Genomic DNA, 13,697 nt, shown 5'->3' on the forward strand with positions numbered 1-13,697 from the left:
CAGACACAGGTGCGTACACACACAGACACGGGTGCGTACACACACACACAGACACAGGTGCGTACACACACAGACACAGGTGCGTACACACACACAGACACAGGTGCGTACACACACACAGACACAGGTGCGTACACACACAGACACAGGTGCATACACACACACAGACACAGGTGCTTACACAGACACAGGTGCGTACACACACACAGACACAGGTGCGTACACACACAGACACAGGTGCGCAAACACACACACAGACACAGGTGCGTACACAGACACAGGTGCGTACACACACACACACAGACACAGGTGCGCAAACACACACACAGACACAGGTGCGTACACAGACACAGGTGCGTACACACACACACACAGACACAAGTGCGTACACACACACACATCCCTCTTGGATTACCGGTAGGTGTAGGAGTTGGTCCCAAAGGCGCGGTTGACTATCCCGTGCGGATTAGGGGCCATGGGACACACAGCAGAGACAGAAGGCTCAGAAGTGGAGAGTCCCACCTGGACTGGCACCAGTGTGCCCTGTGACTGCTACAATGCCCACTCAGCACCCTCTGCCTGCAGAAGTCCTAGGACCTGCAGAAGTGTCTGCCAGCGGCAGCCTCACAGGAGGGAGAGCTGCATGGCTGTCCCCAGAAACTTCGTGACTTCTTCTGATGTGAACAATGTCTTTAGGGCACTGGAAAGGCCTCAGAGCTGATGCTAACTACATGACCTCGTGGGTGCAGAAGTGAGAGCTTCGGCTCTGGTGACCGAAGCCAGTTGCCCTGACGCTCTGTCCTTGCTGACCTCATGAGCAGTCCTGTCCTGGTTCCTGTTCCAGCACATTCTTAGCAACAGTTGGAGCCCTTTTTATTCTTAGCCGTAGTTGTGGGTTTTATTTGTTATTTAGACAGGGTCTTGCTATGTATCACTGGCTGGTCTATAACTCACTTCATAGACCAGGCTGGCCTCAAACTCCTGCCTCTGTCTCTCAAGTACTGGGATTACAGGAAAGCTGTAATTACTATTGCATGCGCTGGTGCGCGCGCGCGCGCACACACACACACACACACACAGCTGGTTTTTGAGACAGGGTTTCACTATGTTGCCTAGGCTGGCCTGGTGGACCAGGCTGTCCTCAGACCTCAGCCTCCTGAGTGCTGGGAATACAGGCCTGCACCACCACACTAAACTCTTAGGAATCATGAATGAGTAAGATCCTGAAAGAGGGGTGCATACGTGGTCAAAAGGTAAAAAGGTACCGTCCCAGAGTTAATCCAACTTCAGAGAACCAGAGGAGCGCCTCGGGCGGCCTCAGGCAAGAAGCCTTCTGTTTGATGAAGTGGCCTATTTGGAGGGTAACATGGGGTCTAGCTGGGCTTTGTCTGTGTCAGTAAGTCTCTTAGAGCCAAAATGTGCTCTAAGTGCTCCTTTGATTGACACCTTAGACACTCTGACCCTATGTTTGGGCTGTGGCTTCTGTTTTTCAGATTCACATTGACATTCCAAGGACAAATCCTCTCATCCCGTTGTTCCAGCAGCCACTCGTCCAGGAGGTGAGCGGATCCCCACTGTCTGGTTCTCCTGCCTGGGGCCAGTGGCTCCTGTTTGGTGCCTCATGTCCAGGGTCTCACATATTCTCATCTGCCCTTCATGATAGGCCTGGGTACCAAGTAGTGCTTGGCCCGAGGCTGGAGGCAGTCAGCATCCTACCTTAAAATTCCTGTTCTCAGGTTTGTTATACTTTCTAAAGCTAAAATGGTGATTTTTTTTTTTGTGATAAAATATATATAACATCAATTTGCCACCCTCTTCCTTTTTGTGTAAAGTGGGTAATTAATAGTACCCAACTCAAGGCACTCCATGCATTTCCAGATATTTTTCCACTTTCCCAACTTAAATTTGGTACCCATTAAATAATAATTCCCTTTCTTCTGCCGCCATCATTCTGTTTCTTGTGTATGATGTAAGCACTCCAGACCTCCAGTACAATGTATAGCAGTTGTCATTCATGGTCTGGCAGAATTCACAGTGTCAGAACTCCCTTCATTAAAAATTTGTATTACATTTATTTATTTGTGTTGTGGGGGTTAGGGGCACAGGGGACAGCTGACGAAGGTTGGTTTTCTCCTTCCACTCTGTGGGTCCTGGTCATCAGTCTTGTCAACAGGTGTCCCTTTATCCACCGAGTCATCTCTCCACCCGAGAGATCCACCGACTTTAAATATTCCATCATCATTACTAATATTCCATCATGAATGTAGCACATATTATGGATACGTGGATTACGTGTCCCATTCAGCTGTGGTTATTAATGCTGTATTGAGCATGGGTATGCAAATATGTTTCAATTTAATATTTAATTCCTTTGGAATTAAACCCAGAAGTGGCACTGGTAGTGATGTTTAAGACCTCAGGGTAACGGAGTACATGGAAAGGTCCAGTGGCCCTTTAACTTGTCTCCAGCCGAGATGATCTCATGAGGTCAGCGGCTGCCTCTGCGGTTTTCCTGCAGTCAGGACATGGAGTGTCGGGGCTTTTGAAGGGAGCTTTGCGTTCTCTTCACAATAGAGAGGGACGATGGGAAGGATAATCTGTGGCTTTGGATAATGTTCATGGGTTCATTTAAGTATAGATCCTTCTCCTGCCGGGATCTGTCGTAACTTTCAACACCAAAGGGAAGATTGTGGGGTGATGCCGTCATTGCGCCTCTGAGGTGCAGCACAAAGGAAGTTGAAATGCATTTCTTTCCTCCCTTCAGTTTCTGAGGCTCTGCCCTGCTTTCTCCTCCTTCCACCTTGCGATGTTGAGATTTTTGCCTCACCCCTGCATGCCAGCTCTTGTTTTAGAGATGTGGGCAGTGGCTTAACGGGTGTCCCCACTAGTGGAGCTTGGATGCCAAGGTGGAAGTCATGCTTTATTCTCTTCAGTTTTGCTCGTGCCACCCTTGTGTACAGGGAGGGTGTGGTCATTGTTAGCAAACAGAGGCAGAGCACTAACCCCAGCCACAGTGCTGAAAGCTGCTTGAGCATCATGTGTAGAGAGTCTGACTTGCCCCAGTAGTGGGGGAGAGGTGTGGGAAACCCTTCAGGTTCATCTTCTTCTCCCTGAGGAGCAGTAACTGCAGACCCTCCTAACAGTGCAGAGCCTGTGTTTCCCCCATGCAGCCGGGCTTCCTATCTTCATTTGCATCTGTCTGCACCTTCTGAGTATGATGTGTGTGCGTCTCCATCACTCATTCTCCTAAAGAGGCTCTGCCAGCTTTGTATAGTTGGCCCTGTAAAAGCCAGTCACCATGTCGTAGGAGGAGCTTTACACCCAAAATAATTACACGGAAACTGTATTCTTTTAAACACTGCCTGGCCCACTAGTTCCAGCCTCTTATTGGCTAGCTCTTACATATTGATCTAACCCATTTCTAATAATCTCTGTAGCCCACGAGCTGGCTTACCAGGAAAGATCTTAACCTGCGTCTGTCTGGAGTGGGAGAATCATGGTGACTCTCTGACTCAGCTTCTTTCTCCCAGCATTCTGTTCTGTTTACTCCACCTACCTAATTTTCTGTCCTATTAAAGGGCTGAGGCAGTCTCTTTATTTAACCAATGAAATTAATACAAAACAAAAGACTTGCCAGGCTGTGGTGGCGCATGCCTTTAATCCTAGCACTTGGGAGGCAGAGGCAGGCGGATCTCTGTGAGTTCGAGAACAGCCTGGTCTACAAGAGCTAGTTCCAGGACAGGCTCCAAAACCACAGAGAAACCCTGTCTCGAAAAACCAAAAAAAAAAAAACAGAAGACTCTCTCCCATCATCACTGAGGCTGAGACTTTGGAGTGGCAGGTGCCTTTATAAGTCCTTTGGAAAGGGCTGCCATGGAGACAGTTGTTTGATTTTTGTGACACTGGGGATCAAACCCAGGGCCTCATACAGAACTGAGTCTTGACCTCTTTTCCCCCACTGAGAGAGAGAGAGTGGTGGAGAGTGCTGCTCCCTCTAATTCCTTAATGACAAGGAAGATTCAGAAAGACACCAGAGCTGGCCTGTGGGATACCTTGCTCCCAGAAGTAGAGAAGTGCTGAGTTTGTAATCTCTAGCACCGCTGTTTCCAGTTTTTACGTTGTGGTCCCCAGGCACTGAAAAGACAGAGGGCGAGGAGTTTGGAGCAGAGCAGCGCACATGTTCCAGCTCTCTGCGTTTCCCTTCCTTTGTCCCACAGCATCTTAAATCTCCCTAAAACGTTTCACTGATCCCAAAATAGATGGTGATGTGGTAAGTAGAGGGAGAAGTATGTCCAAAGATTAACACGTCCCCTTTCCTTCTTGTCTTCCTAGATCTTTGAAAGAATTCTCTTTATCTGGGCCATCCGACACCCCGCCAGTGGCTATGTCCAGGGGATCAATGACCTGGTCACTCCGTTCTTTGTCGTCTTCCTCTCGGAATATGTGGGTAAGCAGCACTACCACCATGCTGAATGTGCTGTCACTTTGCTATCAGCCATCTGCTTGTTTGTCTTCCCAAGTGTGCTGCTGGTGGCAGTGTCTTGCTGAGCACGAGGCAGGCAGCCCTTTGCTATACGCAGAGCAGAGCGTCTGGGCAGCAGAGGCAGCCTGGAGCTTATCTCGTGAGACGATCACCCATCTCACTTACAAAGACTGGTATCCCCAGGACGGCAGTCAAGCAGGCACCCTTCTCTTCTCAGGAAAAAGAGCTTGATGGCTTAATCAGGTTATTTTTAGGGTTCTCCAGATGTGTCTCAGACCCAGTGCCCATGTGGACATTTGAGGTTAAGTACCAGCATCCATGCTGGATCTCGGGAGTAAGTTGTGGGCATGCAGAGGATGCTGGAGGGCGGTGTTGGCCAGAAGGTGCCCTGGGACCCTGCTGTCCCCCTACTCTTCTGTCCTGACCATGCTGAGGCTTATCCACAGCCACAGCCTCTTCCTCCAGTCCTCAAGCAGACTCTTTGTTTTTTCGAGACAAGGTTTCTCTGAAGCTTTGGAGCCTGTCCTGGAGCTTGCTTTTGTAGACCAGGCTGGCCTGTCTCTGCCTCCCGAGTGCTGGGATTAAAGGTGTGCGCCACCATCGCCCAGCTCAAGCAGACTCTTTTTTTTTTTTTAAATATTTATTTATTTAGTATGTATACAATGTTCTATCTGTGTGTAAGCCTGCAGGCCAGAAGAGGGCACGAGACCTCATTACAGATGGTTGTGAGCCACCATGTGGTTGCTGGGAATTGAACTCAGGACCTTTGGAAGAACAGGCAATGCTCTTAACCGCTGAGCCATCTCTCCAGCCCCTCAAGCAGACTCTTAAAGGAGCCAAAGAGTTTGGTTTTCCCTTGGGTTTCCTCAGTTTCTGTGCTTAGGGATTTCAAGAAAACCCATGGGTGCCCAGTGCTGTTCTCTTTGTCAAGGGAACAGAGAAAGGCTGTTGGAATCAAAATGTGTGAAGGAGCAATCAGGTGGCACAGTTATAACCTCAGTATAAGGCTGGGCATTCCAAGTTGTAGCCTGGACTGCACAGTGAAATCCTGTCTTAAAGATCAAGTGAAGAAACAAGCAAGAGTCCTAACTGACAGAAAAGAACACTGGGAGGAACCCGGAACGCACCACTCCCGAATTAAAGCTCTTTACCATTGCACAGTGCCGTGTCGTGCTTATCACATTGGCCCAGCAGCTCTGTAAGGCAGACGTCTCAACCTATTTCAAAGCCTGAGCAACTTAATGAGTTTTACAAGTTCTAAGGCAGATTCTCTGACTTTAGTGCCTTTGTTCTTCTCATGACATGATCACAGCTGACCTTAGAGCCTTATCCTTGGGATCTAATGGTGCCACCTGCACAGCCCCCATGTCAGAGTAGGGAGCATAGTTCCGTGGTCCTTGATGATTCTTTAAAACATTTCAAATTGACTATTGTATATGTGCACAGGCTGCTTGTCTGTTTACCATGTGAGTGTAGGTGTTCTCAATGGCCAGAAGAGGGCAGCAGATCCCTTAGCACTGGAGTTACAGGGGCTTGACAGCTGCCTAGTGTGGGTGTTGAGAATTGTACCCTGGCCCTCTGCAAGAGCAGGAAGTGCTCTTAGTCACGGAGCCAGCTCTCTACCCAGTGTATGCCTCTCTTTATAAAAAGAAAATACTTTTATTACTTCATGTATCTAAGTGTTTGCCTTGTCTGCATGTGTATCAGCGCAACATGTAGCCTGTGTAGCCCAGAAGGGTGTTGGCTCTCCTAGAACTGGAGTTATAGATGTTGTAAGCCACCATGTGGGTGCTGAAAACCAAACACAAAGTCAGTCTCTCTCTCTCTCCCTCTCCCTCTCTCTCTCTCTCTCTCTCTCTCTCATTAATACTTTATTCTCCTGTATGTCAGGAATTAGGATTTAAAATTACTCCAGCTAAATGGCAGATTGTTTCAACGTTATATATAAACTACATGCCTTTTCTTTATCTTTCTCTACTCCTTTTAAAAGCAATCTTTAGTTTGTGTGTGTGTGTGCGTGTGTGTGTGTGTATATGCATTTGCCACCTGTGGGGATCATAGGTACTAGTGGTACCTTGAACTCATGTCATCAGGCTTGGTGGCCGTCACTTTTACCTACTGAGCCATCTTACTGACCCTCTCTGGCTTTTATAAATTATCAGTTAGCGCCCTAGCTTGCTTTGTGCTCTGTCATTGTTCACAAGAGTTGAAAGCAGCAAACCTAGTACTGGATCCATCTGGAGTTGTGGAGAGATTGTCCACAGCTAGCTTGGCCCCAGCAGTGTCTTTACCGCAGAAGCCAGCTGTGCCAGGCCCAGCGTACAGTCCTGGAGGGGTTCCCCGCGACTGTGGTGTCCTGCACATCCTGTCAGTCCAGCTCTGAACTGAGGAAGTGAGCATCAGCTCCCGTGTGCAGGTGTGTAGAAAAAGGCGTGTGGGTGTGTGCAAGTGATAAGGATGTCATATGGAAGAGCAGGTTTGGGACACATCCAATTTATTCTTAAAAAATTGAATCATTTGTTTTGTGTGTCTCTGTGTGCATGCCACCGTGTGTAGAGGTCAGAGGACAGCTTATGGGAGTTGGTTCTCCCTTTATACCATATGGGTTCTGGGGATCGAACTCAATTGTCATGCCCAGCAGCAAGAACTCTTACCCACTGAGCCATCTTGCCAGCCCACCATGGCCTACCATAAGAAGCCTTTTCTTTCCAGCAAAATAATCAGTGGTCAAGTTGCTTCATTCTCTTTCTCCGTGTGAAGCAAGCCAGCTGGAATTCCTTTGGAGATTGCTTAGAAGCATGATCACAGATAGTACTACAACTCCCGGAGGGAAGTCCCTCCCAGACCTCTGACTCATGCCCATTCCCGTGGGACCATCTCTCCCTGCGTATGTCAGAGAGGATCAGGATTAACTTGTTCCGTGCGACAGTGCTTTAAGTAAGACAGCAGAGCCTGTCTTTCATAGGTAAGTAGTCTGGGGCACAAAGGTCCCACACCTATCTCTCTTGTCTTAGCCTCAGCATGTAGCTTCTCACTCAATATCCAGAGTACATATGTGTGTCATTACATCTACATTCCAGCCAGCATGGAGGAAGGAGGGTAGTAGGGCATGGGTCTTTTTTTCTCTTCCATTTTCGTGTGTGCGTGCATGCGTGCGTTTATCCATGTTTGCATGTCTGGGTACGTGTGTGTGAGCATGTGTATGTGCAAGTGAGTGTACTTGTGTGTGCACATGTACTTACATACAGAGACCTGAAGTTGGTATTGAGGAGCACCTTGGTCACTCTTCCTCTGTATTCAAAAGGCAGTCTGTACATCAGACCCAGAGCTCACTGATATGGCTGGTCTCCCTAGGCAGCTTGCTCCGGGATTCTCTGTCCACAGGTGAACTGCTGCCCCCAGCCAGCTCCATGGCTTTTGGGGATCCAAGCTCTGATTCCCGTGCTGTGAGGTGAGCTCAGCCCTGCACAGTCTTCTGTTTAACGCCATCCTGTAACTGTGTGTGGTTCTTCAGCTACGTCTCCTGTCTGAACCCAGTTTTATGGACACACCCAGTAATAATCCTGGAAAGTCTATTCCGAGTTTACAGTCCCCAAGTTCCTTTTGCTTGGTGGAAAAGAGGGACTAGTTTCCTGCAGGCAGTTGTCAATCATCCTCCTTAGACTCCTCAGACTGAGTGCCCCCTTCCTTAACCTGGCCGTGTTGTAACTGAGTTGGCAACAATGCCTGTCATTGAAGTCAGAAGTGCTAAGACTAGTTCAGAACCCACTTTTGTCACTTTGGCGTGTCCAGACAGCTCTGATGCATCTAGGGCGGTGTACACGCTAAGCAGACAGTCTGCCCCTGAGCCCCATCTGCAGCCCCTTAACTGCTTCTTGAACTTCACTCTCCCCTGCTGTGCCCTGACTTCCATAGGCCTGGAGTGAGGCACTGGCAGAGCTGGCTTCTCAGCTCACTGTATCTGCTCCCGGCTTCCATTCCAGCCACTCACAGGGGCTTGGCCATGCGGTTCCCGTCCTGAGACCCTTTTCAGCTTGAAAATCAAGCTTCTCCAGCTTGACGTGGGCTCTGTGAGTACTGCTCTCTGCCTCCTTCCCTCAGCTCAGCATTTTTAATTTTTTTTTCCTTGAGACAGAAACTTTAACTCTGGCCATCCTGGAACTCATTGTGTAGACCAGGCTGGCCTCAAACTCACAAAGATCTGTCTGCCTCTGCCTCCTGAGTGCTGGGATTTAAGGTGTGTGGTGTGTATATGGTGTGTGTCTATATGGGGTGTATGTGTATTGGTACAGGACATCTTGAAGGAGTCAGTTAGCTGCATCATGTGAATTCCAAGATCAAATTCAGATCTTCAGGCTTGGTGGCAAGGCTTCTAGAATCAACATTTTAAACCTGAAGCCTTATCATTCCTTTACCTCCTTATCCCCTGAGTGACTGCTTCCTGAGAGTCATCCTCCCTAAGATCCCAAGGCGTACTGTCCCATCATGCCCTCCTGGAACTTAGTAGTACCCCATAGCTGAGCTATTTTCTCCAGTAGCACTTCATATGCCACCATTTCCCTCTCCCTTCTCATGCTTGGAGGCCAGAGACTCTGAAGATCTCCCCTCTTCTCATGCCTTTCGTTGTGGCTTCACACATACATAGACCGAAACCCATATCCCATGGTTTAGGCACAGAATGCGCCAAAGGTAGTGGGATTGTGTCAGACGTGGCCACTGGGGGGCAGTATATCACACTTGTGGGCTGTACCCCGTGAGTGTCAGGGCGGTCTCCCATATCATGGAGGTGGACTCGTAGGAGCTGGGATGTGGACCCTAAGCAAACAAAGCATCCTGCCTTCCACTCTTAGACGTTTGCTCAAAGAGAATGGAAACTGTAAGTCCCACAAGACAGAACAAGAACATTCACAGACTGGAGAAACTGGGAATGACAGCACCAGCCGTCCATAGCTGTTCTTACTGTGGGTGGAGCTCCGCCGCGGAAGGAGCATGCCCTGGTGCATGCAGCTGGGAAGGCATGGTTGTGTGGTTACAGTTATCTGGAGCCCCAGAGTGAACAATCCCAGTCTGCCAAGTGGTATCCCTGTATGTAAGTGCTCCCTGGAGACTCCACTGCTGGGTTTCCTGTCCTGAGGGGGTGAGTGCTCCCTGGAGACTCCACTGCTGGGTTTCCTGTCCTGAGGGGGTGAGTGCTCCCTGGAAACTCCACTGCTGGGTTTCCTGTCCTGAGGGGGTGAGTGCTCCCTAAGGAGTCCACTGCTGGGTTTCCTGTCCCTGAGGGGGTGAGTGCATCCCTTAGTACCACAGTATTGTTTTTTATTTGTGTGTATGTGTGCCCGTGGAGGCCAGAGAATAATGGCTTTGGCTTCCCTGGAGCTGGGATTGCAGGTAGTTGTGAGCCATTCCATGTGGGTGTCAGGAACCAAACTCAGTTCCTCTGCAAGATCTACAGGTGCTCTTAACCACTGAGCCACCTCTCTAGCTCACGTCTGCCTCAGCTATCCCACACTTTAGCCAGACCTTATGTGTCATTCTGAGCTAAGCTTCAATGCTCTGATTGGCAGGCCCTGTGTGATGGTGCCTCTGTGGCCAGCAGCTTCTCTGTACCTCCAAAATGACATGTTTCTATGACAAGCAGAGATGTGGGCCTTGTGGAGCAGAACCACCTCCCTGTGGGTCTCTTCTCCAGGAGAGCCCGAGGCTGGCTTTCCTCCACATGCCTTTGAGAGAGCCTGTATCCTCGCAGGCTCTGGCTTCCTCCACCTTCTCTGTTCCATCTGGAGGATTGTGTTCTCAGGGTCTTGTCTGCTGTCATCAAGTCCTGGCACCAGCAGTGTTCACGTGACCCTCCAACCTCCTGAAGTTATACACAGGAAGGTTCTTGATTACTCGGAGGGTTGAGGCTGGAGGATTACTTGACTTTAGGAGGTCGAGGCCAACCTGGGGGACATAGTGAGACTCCTCAAAACAAAACTGTGCTTTCTTATTCTTCTAACTGTATGGTCATTTACTTTTTCTTGGTTTGTGTATAGTATCTGTAGGAGTGAGTGTGTATAGGTGTGGGTGTGGGCTCACATATGTACAGAGGCCAAAGGTTGGCAATGATTGATTGCAATTGATTCTGGGTTTTTAGGGGTTGGAGTGTTTTGTTTTTGAGACAGGGTCTCTCACCAGACCCAAAGTTCATCAGTTCAACTAGGCTGACTGACTGTGAGCTTCAGAAATCCCCATTTCCACCTGCCTGTACTGAGATTATGGATGCTCACTGTTGAGGGTGCTCACTGTCGAGGATGCTCACTGTCGAGGGTGCTCACTGTCGAGGATGCTCACTGTTGAGGGCGCTCACTGTTGAGGATGCTCATTGTTGAGGGTGCTCACTGTCGAGGGCGCTCACTGTTGAGGACGCTCACTGTTGAGGGTGCTCACTGTTGAGGATGCTCACTGTCGAGGACGCTCACTGTCGAGGGTGCTCACTGTTGAGGATGCTCACTGTTGAGGACGCTCACTGTTGAGGACGCTCACTGTCGAGGGTGCTCACTGTCGAGGACGCTCACTGTCCAGGACGCTCACTGTCCAGGACGCTCACTGTCGAGGACGCTCACTGTCGAGGACGCTCACTGTCGAGGGCGCTCACTGTCGAGGGCGCTCACTGTCGAGGGCGCTCACTGTCGAGGGCGCTCACTGTCGAGGGCGCTCACTGTCGAGGACGCTCACTGTCGTGGGTGCTCACTGTCGAGGGTGCTCACTGTCGAGGGTGCTCACTGTCGAGGGTGCTCACTGTCGAGGGTGCTCACTGTTGAGGACGCTCACTGTCGAGAGTGCTCACTGTTGAGGACGCTCACTGTCGATGGTGCTCACTGTTGAGGATGCTCACTGTTGAGGGTGCTCACTGTCGAGAGCTTTCACTGTCGACAGTCTTAGACAGTGCTGGGCTCCACACTCAGGCCCTCACGCTTGCACGGCAGGTGCTTTACCCTGTGCTGTCTCCCCAGCTCCAGTGGACTCCTGTGAGGAAAAAGTACTGTGCAAAGGACTTTTAGTTTTTTAGAGCAGGGTCTCACTATGTAGCCCTGGCTGTCCTGGAACTCACTCTGTAAACCAGGCTAGCCTCAAACTCACAGAGATCCTTCTTCATCTGCCTCCCACGTGCTGTGTGTGCTACGTGTGCCGCCATGCTCAGTTTATGCAAGGGGTTCTGAGGGAGGAAGGGAGAAAGAGAGAGAGAGGAGAGAACACGAATGAACTGGGAACCAGTGAGGCCTCTGCAATTGATGGCTTTGAGTGTCTGAGTCCTTCCTGATGGTGGAGGCTGGGATTGCTCCAGGACCTGCCAGGGCTCCTGGAAGTGCCTGGAGCAGTGAGCCACCAGCTTGAGGAGAGCTAGGCAGTTCTGCTCGGGGCTTCCATACTGTTTGTGAGGCTTGTGTTCCCTGACTGCTGTGGGGCCAAGAGTTCTGAGCAAAGTCAGCACTGAGGAGCTGCGGCTCCAGTGCATTTTACCAGCTGATCAGTAGCTGTGTTCTCTGCAAGCCCAGAGAGGCCAATTTTGTTTTCATAAAGAGCTTTTTGGTTTTCCCATTTTGGATGCATTGCCTCTTAAAATGGCCATAAAACACCCTTAAACTCACTCCCTGCATTCGGTCCCGGCTGCCATACACTTCATGACAACCACAGACTCAGTCCCCACCTGGGGCAGCGAGGCTGGCGAGCTTTCCTGTTGAGCTCCAATTATGTGTGGAGTTTCCTCAAGTGGACGGTTAATGATCCTTCTGAACAGATTGTTTATGCTGAATGAAGCCCTCCAGAGCGCACACTCCTCCCTCTGCTCAGCCATCCTCCCTGTAGGCAGAGGAAGTGCAGTGAGCTAGCTGTCCCACACCCTGCCCCTTATCCCTGCTACTAGCTGGAATTTTCATGAGAAGTTAGTAGGCATTTGGGCTGGAGATACAACGCGGTATTAAAACAGCTCCCTGCTCTTTAGAGGACCTGAGTTCAGTTTCAGTGCCCACAACTGCCCTGCCTGGAACTCCAGCCAGGGATCTGACACCATCGTCTGGCCTCTGCAGGTCCCTGCACATGCATGGCTATATGTACAGTTTGGCTGAGTCTGCAAGATGATGGTATAGAAATACAGTGTTTCTCAATGGTGTTTGTCTACAAAACTTGTGTGTGTATGTGTCCTATATCAGTGAGAAATACCAGCATGATGGAATTAAATCCTAGAGGCTTCCACACACACCAGGTCTAATGCCAGCATTAAGGGAGTCCATCCCTATGTTGAATGGGGGCTCTGACCCAGTTGTCCTCTGAGTATGATGGACAGCTCACTGAACATCTGCAGTCAGAGTTCCTTGGGTTGAGCTGAGTATAGCTCATTGAGCAAAAGTCCTGAGTGATCATTTTCTTATGATAAACGCCAAGGAAGAGCAAGGCATGCTGGGCTGGAGTGAGAAATGGCCATCAGTGGTACAGTGAGAGCCCTGGGAACTACAAGATGCACCATGGACCACAGTCGACTTTCTCTCTCCATTTTCAGATAAGGCTCTGGGTTTTCTTCACCTTTTGTTTTACAGAAGAGGATGTGGAGAACTTTGATGTGACCAACTTGTCTCAGGACATGCTGCGAAGCATCGAAGCCGACAGCTTTTGGTGCATGAGCAAGCTGCTGGATGGGATCCAGGTGAGCCGCCCCGGCTGGTCCAGGGCTCCCTTAGGTCTTTTACTTCCTTATAAGCCCTTCTGTGTCCCGCAGGGCCGCCCCTGCCAGTGCTTCTCTGCCTCTTCTATTAGTTTCACTAGACACTGGTCTAGTGTCCCCCAGAGTCTGAGGAGAGCACCATGTTACCCTAGCCCTAGCCCTTGCTCTCATATGCTCAGCACAGGGCAGGGCTCCAGCAGCCTTTCACTACGTGCTACAGTTTTATGAAAACGCTGTCACTAGCTGTAGCTCTGCTGAGCTTTGTTTCCTCTATTTTTAATCGTGCGTCTATATGGGTATGTGCGCATGGGTGCAGGTGCTAGTGGGAGCCAGACGTGTCGGATTGCTGCATCTGGAGTTTCAGGAGCCACTGCATGTGGTGCTGGGAACCACAGTGGGTCCTCTGGAAGACAGTATATGCACTCTTGACCACTGAGCCATCTCTCTAGCCCCTGGTCTACTTTTAAATGTGCCTCAGGGACTGGGGAGAAGACTCAGTTAATAAAGTAAACCTGG

The 13,697-nt window shown here is 49.9% G+C and overlaps 1 protein-coding gene across 1 annotated transcript in view; it reads left to right on the forward strand.

The window, feature by feature from the left end:
• Positions 1 to 13,697, forward strand: part of Tbc1d22b (TBC1 domain family member 22B) — a 54,965-nt gene that overhangs the window by 27,241 nt on the left and 14,027 nt on the right. Inside the window, exons 7-9 of the mRNA XM_041634889.1 lie at positions 1,494 to 1,559; positions 4,333 to 4,447; positions 13,057 to 13,163. Coding sequence (XP_041490823.1) covers positions 1,494 to 1,559; positions 4,333 to 4,447; positions 13,057 to 13,163 — 288 coding nt within the window. The remainder of the gene's footprint in view (positions 1 to 1,493; positions 1,560 to 4,332; positions 4,448 to 13,056; positions 13,164 to 13,697) is intronic.

Source organism: Microtus oregoni, unplaced genomic scaffold (assembly GCF_018167655.1).
Source record: "Microtus oregoni isolate MIOR12 unplaced genomic scaffold, Mior012 000046F_ref0000063, whole genome shotgun sequence".
Taxonomy (NCBI): Eukaryota; Metazoa; Chordata; class Mammalia; order Rodentia; family Cricetidae; genus Microtus; species Microtus oregoni.